The sequence below is a fragment of the Hyla sarda genome, chromosome 1 (assembly GCF_029499605.1).
Source record: "Hyla sarda isolate aHylSar1 chromosome 1, aHylSar1.hap1, whole genome shotgun sequence".
In the NCBI taxonomy this organism is placed as follows: domain Eukaryota; kingdom Metazoa; phylum Chordata; class Amphibia; order Anura; family Hylidae; genus Hyla; species Hyla sarda.
Window position 1 is genome coordinate 549,998,306 of NC_079189.1, and position 14,428 is coordinate 550,012,733.

At 40.3% G+C, this 14,428-nt stretch overlaps 1 protein-coding gene across 4 annotated transcripts in view; it reads left to right on the forward strand.

The window, feature by feature from the left end:
* Window positions 1-14,428, forward strand: part of AP3B1 (adaptor related protein complex 3 subunit beta 1) — a 228,561-nt gene that overhangs the window by 164,996 nt on the left and 49,137 nt on the right. For all 4 annotated transcript variants that reach the window (XM_056541614.1, XM_056541621.1, XM_056541629.1 and 1 more), the window contains exon 23: window positions 11,280-11,505. In XM_056541614.1, coding sequence (XP_056397589.1) covers window positions 11,280-11,505 — 226 coding nt within the window. The remainder of the gene's footprint in view (window positions 1-11,279; window positions 11,506-14,428) is intronic.

A 14,428-nucleotide genomic window follows, 5' to 3' on the forward strand; every position in this document is an offset into this window, starting at 1 on the left:
GAGGCAGTTACTGATTTCTGTAACTTTCAATGAGACTTGTCTCATTGAGCACTTATCTCAAGGTATCTTGGCTCCACTCCTCATAAGATCCTGCTCCAGCTGTCTCAGGTGTGAAGGCGTCTTCTCCAGACTGCAGGTATCTCGGCCCACTCCTTATAAGATCCTGCTCCAGCTGTCTCAGGTGTGAAGGTGTCTTCTCCAGACTGCAGGTATCTTGGTCCACTCCTTATAAGATACTGCTCCAGCTGTCTCAGGTGTGAAGATGTCTTCTCCAGACTGCAGGTATCTCGGCCCACTCCTTATAAGATACTGCTCCAGATGTCTCAGGTGTGAAGGTGTCTTCTCCAGACTGTAGGTATCTTGGTCCACTCCTCATAAGATCCTGCTCCAGCTGTCTCAGGTGTGAAGGTGACTTCTCCAGACTGCAGGTATCTTGGCCCACTCCTCATAAGATCCTGCTCCAGATGTCTCAGGTGTGAAGATGTCTTCTCCAGACTGCAGGTATCTTGGCTCCACTCCTCATAAGATCCTGCTCCAGCTGTCTCAGGTGTGACGGGAAAACTATAAGGCAGTTATGCATTCGCATAAGGGAGCATTTTTATTCTTTCCGTTCTGGTAAGGGAGATCCCTTGCCTTTTATCCCATGTGAACAAAGACATACATTTATTACAAAGAGATAACATTGGATTATTAACACACAAGCCACAGGACCATTAGGACTGAATGATAAAAATTGACATGGCAGTATGCTTTTAATAGTAATGGTGTTAGTCATTAATTCATACTTAGCTCCACGTGTTTAAATACCTGTTACCTTTTTAGATCATGTGGTGTTGCGGGATAGGTTCTAGGAATCACACATCTGTATATAACTTTAGAGAAGTCCATTATGTTTGAGGCCTGATGAAGCACTGAACTAGTGCGAAACAACGGCTGCTGTCGTCCACCTGTGCCCTCCCTCCCTCCTCCAACCCCTCCCGTGTATGTCCACTGTTGTATACAGTGAGTATTTTATTGCAATAAAAAGAAGATAAAGAAGAATTGGTGAGTGGCTGACGTTTTAATTTATCTTTATATTACGTTAATGTTTCTGCTGCATGACGTCTAAGCACCACCTAGAAGCAAGATACAGTTTCCTAACATACAGCACATTGCATATTGTAACCCGTGTCTAGCAGTGCCTGCACCAGGCTGGGAAGGCCGAATCTGCTATAGGCAAACAGGTTGGTGTGAAGAAATTAACTGTGGGAGCAATTATTAGAAAATGGAAGACATACAAGACCACTGATAATCCCCCTCAATCTGGGGCTCAACGCAAGATCTCACCCTGTGGTGTCAAAATGATCACAAGAACGATGAGCAAAAAACCCAGAACCACACAGGGGGACCTAGTGAATGACCTGCAGAGAGCTGGGACCAAAGAAACAAAGGCTACCATCAGTAACAAACTACGCTGCCATGGACTCAAATCATGCAGTCCCAGATGTGTCCCCCTGTTTAAGCCAGTACATCCCCGGGCCTGTCTGAAGTTTGTTAGAGAGCATTTGGATGATCCAGAAGAGTATTGGGAGAATGTCATATGGTCAGATGAAACCAAAGTAGAACTTTTTGGTTAAAACTCAACTCGTTGTGTTTGGAGGAGAAAGAATGCTGAGTTGCATCCAAAGAACACCATACATACTGTGAAGCATGGGGGTGGAAACATCATGCTTTGGGGCTGTTTTTCTGTCAATGGACCAGAACGACTGATCCATGTAAAGGAAAGAATGAATGGGGCCATGTATCATGAGATTTTGAGTGAAAACCTCCTTCCATCAGCAAGGGCATTGAAGATGAAACGTGGCTGTGTCTTTCAGCATGACAATGATCTCAAACACACCACCCGGGCAAGGAAATGCTTCTTACGAAGGAGTGGGTTCGTAAGAAGCATTTCAAGGTCCTGGAGTGGCCTTGTCAGTCTCCAGATCTCAACCCCATAGAAAACCTTTGGAGGGAGTTGAAAGTCTGTGTTGCCCAGCGACATCCCCAAAACATCACTGCTCTAGAGGAGATCTGCATGGAGGAATGGGCCAAAATAACAGCAACAGTGTGTGAAAACCTTGTGAAGACTTAAAGAAAACGTTTGACCTCTGTCATTGCCAACAAAGGGTATATATGTGTATATATTGAGATGAACTTTTGTTATTGACCAACTATTTATTTTCCACCATAATATGCAAATAAATTCTTTAAAAATCAGACAATGGGATTTCATGGATTTTTTTTTTCTCATTGTCTCTCATAGTTGAGGTATACCTATGATGAAAATTACAGGCCTCTCTCATCTTTTTAATTGGGAGAACTTGCACAGAACTTGGTGGCTGACTAAATATTTTGCCCCACTGTATTTGATGTGCAGGATTTGAAGCTGCAGATTTTGTGCTGCAGAGTTCAATGTAAACGAATTGACTGAATACAACTTCTGCACGGTACGTTGACAAAGTATATCCGCTGTGAGGTACATTACCATTCACTGCAGTGGGTCTGTCAAAAGTCCACAATAGTAGCAGATTTGCAGTGGTGGACCAGTTAAAATGAATGGTAGTGTAACTCACAACGGATTTCCTGCAGCGGGTAACTCGCTGTGGCCTGCATGGCCAATGCTACATTGATTATCTATGGGGCTTCCAAACTAACTTAGCCCCATAAAAAAATGTATAGAGCGCTGACCATACACACATGTTCCCCTCTATTCATTTGGATAGGGGATATACATTTTCGAATTGGGAACACTCCCTTTGGTTCCTAAGGGTAAAGTTTTCTTCATAATGTGGTCCTTCAGGGTGGGATGCATTTTGGGTATTTGATGTCAATCTTAGCTTGATATTATGCAGTGCTTGCTGGGTATTGTTTTTTCCCATTGGTGTTGATTCTGTACTGCATTCTCACTCTGAGTTTGCAGAAGTTGATCAGTACATAAAATTACATCCATCTTTCCATATAAAATAATTGTCCAAAATTATATTAACATAGCATTCACAACTGCAAGTAAACATAAAATCCATGAGCAATGATACCTCCTCCTATACTGTATGATCGCCGGCCACAGAGATGCGGGGTTCTGTTTAGGATTCCTTTTTCCCACCTATTGTTAGAACTATTGTAGTTGTCATGGAAACAGTTTAGCACAAATCAGTCCACAAGAAGCCATTTATGTTTTGGATCAGGCGACGCCAGGTACACACGAGACTGGGATTTATGGATATTTAAATGATGCTTCACATCGTGCATGGATGTTCTGGCACGACGCTGCTCCAGACAATATTTTGACATTAGGAGCACCAAGAAATAGCATTTAGGCCGCTTTTGGTGCGGGCAGTTGATAACTTTTCATTCATAATTAGTTCATAGAGAATCGAGAGACATTTCAGGGAAATTGAACTGTCAGTGGGTAGAAACAAGCATTTGACCTCATCACATTGAGTGGGGCCCATCATAATTTGTTCATTTGGTCCCGATCAGCCCGGCCTCATCTCTCATACGGCACCTCGCTGACCTTCCCTCTCCAATTCCACTCGGTTCAACTTTAATTATGACTCAGCAGACCCGAAGAAATATTGCAGCCTGCTCTCAAAAACCCTGAACTGCCACTCACCAAAAGATTGTTTTTTAACAGGTAATAAATGCCCAGAGGAAGTGATTCCACGTGTCCCCCACAAGAGCAGTCGATGGCGTGTGCTGAGAAATTTCTTTCAGTCTCTCCCTCTCTCGCCTCTCAAGTGTGTCACTGCAAGATGGTGAAATGTTTATTTCAAGGGTTTTTCCTGCCTTGTGGGGACAGAATAATAATCTGTGTGATGTGCACATGAGCAGATGGATTAAGAAATCAGAGCGAGAGGTCACCCCACTGAAGGTCACCATACCACGTAGCTGTCAAGTCTATTGTCAGCTGCTTTTTACGGATTTGATTTGAAGAAATCACTTTGGGTTTAGTAGACAAGTGACAGAGATGATATTCTCTTTCCTCCAGAAGTGGATGGCGGGGGGAGGATATGTGATCTTATTCGTGCTATGGAATTTTTTTGTTAAACTGTGTTCATTTTAGAGTTTTTCATCTGTGAATGAAAATTTTATATACATACATAAAATAGATGGCTTATCAGTGTGTTATGGAGACATCACGTTGACTCCATACATTTACCAGTAAGCCCTTAAAGGGGTACTCCGCTGCTCAGCGTTTGGAACAAACTGTTCCAAACGCTGGAGCCGGCGCCCGCAGCTTGTGACATCAAAGCTCCGTCCCCTCAATGCAAGTCAATGGGGGCTGTCCACGCCCCCTCCCATAGACTTGCATTGAGGGGGCAGGGCATGATATCATGAAGGGGTGGGGCTATGACATCACGAGCTCCCGATTCCAGCGTTCGGAACAGTTTTTTTCCAAACGCTGAGCAGCGGAGTACCCCTTTAAATTCTTCTCCAAATAGTTAAACATTTTTTTGCATGGTCACCCAGCTTTCCTAGACTTTATTAATTGGTTGTCGTAGATTATGTTTACCCAGAGGTTTTTCTTTTTAAAGTGTAATATCTGAAATAATTTTGGTAAGAAAACCCGCATCTAGATTAAATACAGAAAAAAATTATTTCATTTTAAAAAAAAGTGGTTGTAATGATTTTTGGTGCAAATTTTATAATAAAAAATTGCATCAAGAATTGACATGAAATCCTTGTTTCCAAAAAATAAGTGTAGATAGAAGGCAAGATTGGGCACTCCACAAAATGGAGTTTTGCAGTGTAGCTTAATGGTGAGCAGAATAATCATGTACGGACAATAATGTTAAAATAACAAAACAGTTTGTTTAGAACGTGTTTCTAGTGGTATACTCCTTTCTTCATCAGGTCCAATGCACCTGCTTGCTGGTGAGTGTTACACTGCTAAACCAAATTTTGAGGAGTTCTTCTGAATTTCCAACCTTCCCTTCTGCCATTTCTAATTGTTCCATTGCAGAACCGGTATAGGATGCAAGCTGCTCCCAGCTCTGACAGATTTGTGGTCTATCTACATGCGATAAACAATGTTGCACCTGTAGCGCAATATAATAATGTAAGCACCTCATACCTAAAGTGTTCTCATATCCCTGTGTAAGGATAAAAGCACTAAACAGCACCTTTTCTCCTGTTTTTAGTTTGTTTTTGTTTTGTTTTTTATATATTTAAAAAAATGAATTGTGAACTTTTATTAGTGTTTTTATGGTTTATTTTAATACTCCTTGCATGCGACTTTGGGACAGCTCAGAACTGGCTTAGATTTCTACCCTGGGTGCAGCAGACAAACACGGAGCCACTGGATTTAATAAGAGGCATGTGCCCTGCATACTGAAATTGTGTGGAGTGTTAGATAAAAACCTTAATACACCTCTCCTAATAAGTTCACTTTTTCCATTCACATCGCCATCTTGGCAGATGCTGAACTATATATTAATTATTAATGCATAGGCACATATAGGTGGATTCTACACAAATTCGCTGTATCTGAACAAGTCTCTGATCTGAATATTACTCTACTGCATGTGCCTGTCTTCTTATACAGTGTTGGTATTTTTTTTTCTTTTCCTTTCTTAAATACCAGAATCTGATCACACATTGCAGCGCCCGGCCTACAATTTGCTATCAATTAAAATAATGTTAAGGAAGAGTTGTGAGCAGTGTATCCTTGTGGTGAATGTTAGGCTGTCAGCAGGATTTTCAGGTCATTTGACATAAAGGATACAGGTGCAGCCGCTCACAGTGAAGGTGACTGAGAGTTTCATCAATCACTTTTTTTTTTTTTTTTTAAGTTTATACATAATGGTCCCCTTCAATCAGTTTTCTAGTTCTTTTGTCACCTCCTCAAAGGATAGAGTTCAGTTTAGCCAAGGTTATGGATAAGGTACTTGGTAATATTTTATATATATATATATATCATTTTTTTATATATTTTTTTTGCCAAAGGAAAGAGAAGGAGCTTTAAGGGGAAGACTACAGATCCATAAACCTGTACATATAGTGATCCTGCAATGAAGGATATTGAATGCTCATGAGGCTTCATTCATTCATTGAGTACCGTATATACTCGAGTATAAGCCGAGTTTTTCAGCACGATTTTTCATGCTGAAAACACCCCCCTCGGCTTATACTCGCGTGAACTCTCTGCCCTCAGTGGTCTTCAACCTGCGGACCTCCAGATGTTTCAAAACTACAACTCCCAGCAAGCCCGGGCAACCATTTTGGAAAATAGCATATTTTTCGTCACTTTTTATATCACGATATCACTTATGATCATACGTTCAATCAATACAAAAATGGTACCGCTAAAAACTTCAGATCATGGTGCAGTAAAATAAAAAAGTTATAGGGGTCAGAAGATGACAATTTTGAACTTAATCAAACCTGTATAAGTAGGATATCATTTTAATCGTATGGACCTAAAGAATAAAGAGAAGTTGTAATTTTTACCAAAAAATTTACTGCGTAGAAACAGAAGCCCCCAATGTCAAAATTGTGTTTTTTCTTCAATTTTGTCGAGCAATGATTATATTTCTGTTTCGTCGTAAATTTTTGGGTAAAATTACTGATGTCATTACAAAGTAGAATTAGTGGTGCAAAAAATAAGCCATCATATGGATTTTTAGGTGCAAAATTTTAAAAGGAGGAAAAAATGAAAGTGCAAAAACGGAAAAACCCCGGGTCCTTAAGGGGTTAAAGGGGTATTCCAGGAATTTTTTTATTTGACTATTCTACAAGGGCTGTCTCAGATTTTTCCCAGCTTGCAATGCAGCAGAGATCTGACTCACTAGTCAGCTGACGACAGGGAGCCTGTCTACTTCAATGGGTGGAGTGATCGCTTGGTGGGAGAGGGATCAATCTGCAAAAGCTGTAGGCACCCTGATTGAAAACCACAAGTCTTTTGTTTCAATGGGTGGGGTGGCTGATGAGTGGGAGGGAGGAAAATGGAATTATGGGATTTGTAGTCAAAAAAAGAAATTTCAAACAGGAAATTCAAGTTCACAAAAAGCCAGCCACAGTATTATGGTAATCTCACAACATAGCCATTTAGCCCCAAGACAAGTGCAGATCCTTCCTAAGCATGTCCATTACTGTCTGCCAGGTACGTACTAAAATCACCTTATGGTGGAGAACCCCTTTAACTTTAGTGGGAATTTCGGTTGCAGGTAACCCGCAGCGGATTAGTTACCTGTGAGCCTACCCTTAATCCAGAAATTAACCAAAACTGATTGTTCTTCTGGTTATATACAATATCATCTGTTGAGTTTAACACTTCCTTTAGGCTTTCTTTAAGAAGGTTCTTTACCAACTCAAGTGATTTCTTTTACTCTTCTATGACAATGCAATAATGTAGAATTTTTGGTAATACAGCACCTTTCAGGTCCTGTTAGTGCAAGATACCTACTGATATATGTGGGCTCGTGCTAAGATTTATATGCAGCAAAGCTCTTGTTTTTTTGTTCTCCGGCTTTCACCTGACACGACCATTTTGCATTTTTTATTTTATTTTCTCTTTTACAAATGATAATTCATTTCTTTCCGTTCTAGAAAGTTTCACGATTTTTAATCTTAATAACCTTAAAAAAGCAGACATGCTATGTCATAAAATAACTATTAGCGACTAGTTTGTATCCTATAAATCTAACTCTGGTTGATAATATGGTCCATTACCAGCTAACTGCGCAGAGTATTTTTCATTTTACACTCTTCAGTTACTTTTTAGTGAAGTGTTAAAAAATATGAAGCTTTTCTCCTCTTTAAAATTGCATGCTGTCTGTCTGTTATTAGGGAGATAACAGCTCTTATAAATGTTTCAGTAAGCGCTAAGTAGACAGTTATGTGCCCTCTCATTCCACGCTTATTTGCTTACCGTAATAAACTGATAAAATATGTGTGCTTTGCTGCTGTGTATCTGCAGGCATCAGGAATCACATAGATTTCCTTTAGAAATAGCGTTGTGTCTGCAGAATTGATTGGTTATTTTCGCAAACCATCCAAAGGTGTGACTTATCATTTACAAATATTCTGCATAAGTTCCGCGCTAGTCTTTTTGTGATGGCATTGAAGCTTCTTTTCTCCAGCATTTTTCTAATAGAGGCAAAATGGTGGAGTTTAATCACTTTAACAATTTTTGCCTTCTGTCTGTGGATGCTAAATTTTATATGTGAACCTCTCATGTGTTATATATGTTGCATTTGTGGTCATGGACGTTCTACTTGTAATGAACACACTCTTTATACTGAGGGTTTGTTTAAAAAAGAAAGACCTAATTTTAAACTACTATACAATGGTCCTTCAAGTTACAATATTAATTAGTTCTAGGATTACCATTGTATGTTGAGACCAAAACTTTATGAAAACCTGGTAATTTCTTCTAAACCCCCAAAATGTTATCTAAAAATAGGAAAAGTAAGGGTTAATGAAAAACTAGTAGATAACTTATACAGATAAAGCAAGTCCTTACGTATAAATGTGAAAAAAAGCTACTGGAAGCTGTAAATCACTGCCTATGTAGGGGACAGGAGCTTCTTCAGTGTCCTGTACGGTACACACTGTGTCCTAAAAAAAGTAAAATGGAGCAGCCCTTGCCAGTGTCCCAAGAAACAGCTAACAGTGGGATAGGTAGAGAGTAGTACAGGACATGTAGTACCTCCCTGTACTGTAGGGGGCGCTACCAGACAGCCAGTTAGTGCATGCACTTCAGTAATACAGGTGTTATACCAGGGAAATGCTCATTGTGACTGGTCAGCTCTTACAGCCATTGACACGTTTCACAGATCTGGACTGTCCGTAGCATTGTATGGTGAGTCTGGTTTCATGTTACAATGGTCTTTCTGGACCATTGTATGTTGCAAATATTTATTATGCCTAAGGCCATTGTAAGTTGAGGGCTCACTGTATCTCTGCAATCACAAACCACCCATGAATGAAACGCTTAACAGTTGAAAGGGCAGAGTTTGGAGTATTAAATTATTATCGCTAAATGCCTCTCACAGCGCACAAATAACCCCTAACCACTGTCATTTGCATGATGACGACCCATCTGTATAAATCAGTAACAGTGGTGCAGCATGCATTTCAACAGGCTTTTAACACTGATCCGCCAAGGCCAAAGAGCATTCATCACCAACAAATTGAGAAAACAGGCTGTTTTTGTTGGGAAAGAGCACACCGCAACCACACACTTTAGAGGAAAACTTGAGGAAATCGAGAACGTTTTGTGTCTAAGGACACGTCTTGCCAGCCAAGAACTTGCGATCCTTCATAAGATACTCATTTACAGGGTAAACATAACTTGAAATGCTACAGAATTGGCTCTTTCCACAACTTATCAAAGATGAGAATGACTTTATTTTTCTGCAATATTGGCGGATCACTGCATTGGCATTTGCAGGTTTGACATTTGATAGATCACATGGAATCCCAAGTCTTATCTGAGCTCTAAGGAAGAGTTAGTAATAAGCTAACAGCTGAATATGAGCAAGGAAATTCAAGGCTTAAGATGTTGCTGTGCTCCTGTATTGATCAGATTTTCTTTTGAAGAAAATGATTGAAATGTTGACCTATGTTAGGTGTATTTAAGCGCCATGATTTTATTTTTTATTTAGCATTTTTGTGTTTAAAGGGGTACTCCGGTGAACTCCCACGATCTCCGGGCCAGCAGTGGCCGTGGCCAGAACGTTACGCCACGCCCCCTCCATTCATGTCTATGGGAGGGGGCACGATGGCTGGTATGTAGCCATCACGCCTCCTCCCATAGACATGAATGGAGCGAGCATGGCGGCTGTAGTCGCCAGTCATCCAGCACCGAGCGGCAGGACCACTGCCATCAAACATCTTATCCCCTATCCTTTTTCGCCAGAATATCCCTTTAAGTGGTTTCCAGAGGCTGTATGGTGACGGTAAGCTGTGGCAAATATGCAGAAGTCCTGTAGTCATGGATGGAAAGGCTTAGTTCTTCTCAAACTAAAATCAGTTTAGTAGTCTTACAGGTTGTGTCTAGGTGTTTAACTTGGGATAAACTATTGGTGGGGAGAGAGGCTGTTTTTACATTGTGTTTTGTTTGCCATAATTTTGAGGTTCTTTGCTGTGGTTTCTGAAATCTTAGCAAAAATTTCACAGGTTTACCATGGGTTTGAGAAACTGTCTGAAAGACCATTATGTTAGCAGGCAAAAAAAATGTGGGATGTGTGAACACAGCTTGAATAACAAAAACACCTCTGGGACTTTCAAATTGCGACTTCCCTGGTAGTCACACATGTAGCAATGCATAACACTAATACCTATGAGATGTTTACCATGCAATGGTGGGCAGTCATGAGTGGAGCACAAGAGTTGTAATTTTAAACTATTGGCATGTTAGAGATATTCAAACAAGAAGCACTGACAGCATCAAAAATTAGTGCAAAAAACTACTTATATGTTAAATCAGACAAAAAGCGCACGGTGCATCCAAATAAAGTGAAACATTTGGCCTCATCATAGGCCTTTGTGAAGAAATGAGACAAGTCAAAAGTTTTGATCATTTAGGGTTTTCATCTGGAGAACGAATGGGGAGTGCATACAGTTGTGTAATGCACTTTCCGGCTCACAGCAATCTCCATCTTGCTGCCCCATTATAAGTGGCCACCTAGAGAAGCTTGATGGAGGTGGCTGCAAGCTGGGGAGTGAAGTGTGTTCCCATGTGCTTCGTCCCGCTCATTCTCCTGATCGGTGGGAGTCTGACAACTTAGACCCTAACCGATCAAAACTTTCAACATGTCACTGTGATTGCCTATTCTTAGGTTTGGGTGACCCTATCAGATCAGGGGAGTTTTGACTCCTAAAACCACCTATAATCAGCTAATTTAAGGAGTCGCGGTGATCAGGCCACTGCCTCAGCTTCTTTGTTGGTAACCAGACAAAGCGCCATACATTTACACATTTACACTGTCTGTGCTCTTCCATTAGCTGATAGGTAGGGGTACTGGGAGTCAGACCCCCCACCAACCTGATATTGATGGCCTATCAGAAAGAAAGGGGAGACATCCTTGAGAGTAGTGTTCCCCAACATGTATCTCTCCAGCTGTTTCTAAACTAAAACTCCTATCATGCTCTGAGAGCCTTTGAGTGACACAGGTTGGGGAATACTACTGTGAATGTGGGACCCCAAATGCTGCTATTGCAGGATGTTATAACTTTTTATGCTTTGTCTCCTGTTTTTGCCATTTAATTGAAACAAGTTTATATCTCTTTTTTTTTTTTTTTTTTACTACCAGGTGTGCATGTCATCTTTTTTCCCTACAAAGGCACATGAACTTCTCCATCGAATGAGTGGCAAAGGTCTTTCAGCTCACTACAACTTCCCACGACAGCCATGTATTTTTGGGGCTCAAATGGTCTCTGTGCAAATTACTTTTAACAATTCCAGTGACAAGAAAGTAGAAGACATTCACATAGAAGAAAAGAAATCTGATTTGAAGATGCATTTGTTCAGCCCAGTAGGTGAGAAAGTGTAATCTATTATCCTGTCTGAATGTAGCATCCAAAGATCCATTCCAGTATAAATGGGTGCACTGCACAACCTGTACCATATGGAGTGTGACAAATATTAATGCCCAAAGTAGAGATCACCTGCTTCACTTAGGGCAATAATAGGGAATAGTGTTTTCTGGGTAAAGAAACTTCTAACATCCTACGAGAAATAATGTTTTGCTGAATTCCCTGTTTATCACAATTGTATCTGTCTTTGGACATTTATGGAATATTCACAAGTTATGTCATGATTATCTGACAAATGCAAGTTCCCCCCTGGAACCCTAACCTTGAGAGCCTGCTTGTGGCTCCCCTATGGCCGGGAAGCAGAAAACAGCCAAGGTGGCTATCTTACAATTTACCTAACTGCCCTAAGGTTGCATATAGAGCATAACTAGCTATTGTGTACAACTTATATTACAATGTTTGCACATATCAACTGCATAAAACAGCCACTTTGTCTATTTTTGGCTTTCCAACCTTCTCCGTTGGGACACAAACAAATCAGGTATCCCTTGATTTCATGATTGGGTTGGTTCCAGAGGTGGAACCCACATCTGTTGAACATTCATGACTTATCCTGGGGGGTATGCCATATATGTCCGGATGGGAATATCCCATGAAGTCCGCTTTGGCGTGTGCATCTTATGATGGAAAGGTACACTAAAGCAGTCACCCTAGAATTAAAAGAATTATCCAGAAATTGAATAACATTTCTAATTTCTTTTAAAAACCTCTCCCCATCTGTTCCAGGATGGGTGTGGTTCTGCAGCTCAGTTCCATTGAAGTGAATGGAGCCAAGTTGTAGTACCACACACGACCTGAGGAAAGACGTGAAGCGGTTTTTGAAATAAATTAGCTCTGTTTTTCTATTGCCTTTATGGGGAGTGTTCAAAGCAGAGAGAACACTGTATATCTATCCATGCACAAAGTGCTGCTAAAGATACCTTTTTTTTTTTTTGCCGTATCAAAGAATCCAAGAGAGCAGTGATATAGTAGGTGAGTCCCTCAACAATTAAGATGCAGCTTGACACGGTTCTCCTGGTTTTAGCTTGTAAGAGCTGACAGGGAGGGACCTATCACATGGAGAATGGCTGAAGCTGCATTTCATATGAAAATACTAATAGTGTGAGTTACCGTAGATTAGTGACCTAGAATTTCTGTCCCCTATCACTTACGGCTTTTAGATTTGACTCAAAAGAAGTGCATTAGTGAGACTTCTACCCATCTGTCTCTGCACATTCAGAGACCTCATGGGAAAGGAAGCTGTATAAGGAGATCCATACCAAAGAGGAGGAAGCAATCAAGATGGCAGGCAGTGGTGGATTAGTTAAAATAACTAAATACAAAGAGGATAATTTTAAATTAGTATACACAAGGCATACAAAAGAGACTTGTTACTGCCTAATATTAGCCTATGCTGTCATATATAAGCTAAATAAATAAAAAAAAGTGCTTCTTTAACACTGTTACTAAGGTGGAATAAAATCAGCTAATGTTCGTGTTAAAAAGGCCTTGAGATCCGATGTGTTTTATTAGGGGTTTAATTAAAGGAAATGACAATTCTGGTATATTACTCTGACGATTCATCCGCTGCTATATTGCAGCTTCACATATTTCATATGGCCAGTCCTGTCATGAATGAAGGAACTCAGTGCTCCTGTCTGTGGAGACATAAAGGATAATAGGACGACCGCTGTTTCATTAATGCCTTATATGTTCATGGCAAATTAGACTGATCACTGCTGTATATTTCACTGTCCTCTTAATGGGCCATTACTGCGTTAAGAAATTCTCTAAGAAAAAATTTTATATATTTTCTGAATTCCATACATCTCAGTGGTATGGGAAATGGATTCTTACTACTTGTATCAAATGGTTGCCTTGTGATCACTATAGTCGGACTATGCGTTTGGTATAAGATACAAACACTCAGTGAGTGTGTTCTATGAATAACTCCCAAATAGATCATGACCACTCATCCACTGTTTGTCCCTTTATGGTTACACCACTGCTTTTTATGTTTTGAGAACTGACATCACCATAGAAAGCTGTATCCGGCCTGTATTTTCTCTATATTTTTACATAACACCAATTTGAATTATTATTTTTCATTGCTCTCTATACTAAAGGGGAGTCTCACCCTATCTATCAGGGGACCCTCACCCTCTGTGACATTTGTATAGCCTAATATTTAAAGAAGTTTTCTCAATGGAATTGCCTGTTTTTGGGGGAAGCATTTCCCCGAAAAGTTAATAAATGGCCAGTAATAGCCCTTGATATAACCCTTTCTGTCAATTTCTTATATACAGGTGGATTACTGAAATCACAGAGAGCACATTTGATAGTAGCACAAAACTTTTAATATACTGTAAAAGTGCAAAGATGTGGCATAACTAGATCACATCCCGCTACATATATGCCAGCATTCTTCAAAACACGGAAAAGGAGTGATCATCTTTGATACCCAATGTGGCTGCAAGGCTTCACCTTCCAGTATAGTCCAGTCACACTAATTCTAAAGATGGCAGTGGTCTCACTCTGTCACACTTTAAAAGTTAAGCATTCATGGTAAGCCCTATGAGTAAACCCTGAAAATATTTTCTCTGGATATTTATCCTGGGTTACTGGCAGCCATAATGGTTGTCATTCTGCCTCCACAGAAACTGATATAGCAAATACCAGAACAGTATTTTGAAATACATTTTCCTTTTAAGTTACTGTCTTGCTGTAGTAAGTTATACGAGATAGTGGGTTTCTGACTGGTGGGACTCACATCCATCACAAGAACAAGGGTGCTACACCCTTATCACAATGACATCTTTGGGTTTTCCTTTGGTACCGTTCCCTCCAGACCTGGCGGACATGGAGCCAAGTGTTGTGCAGTGAAGAA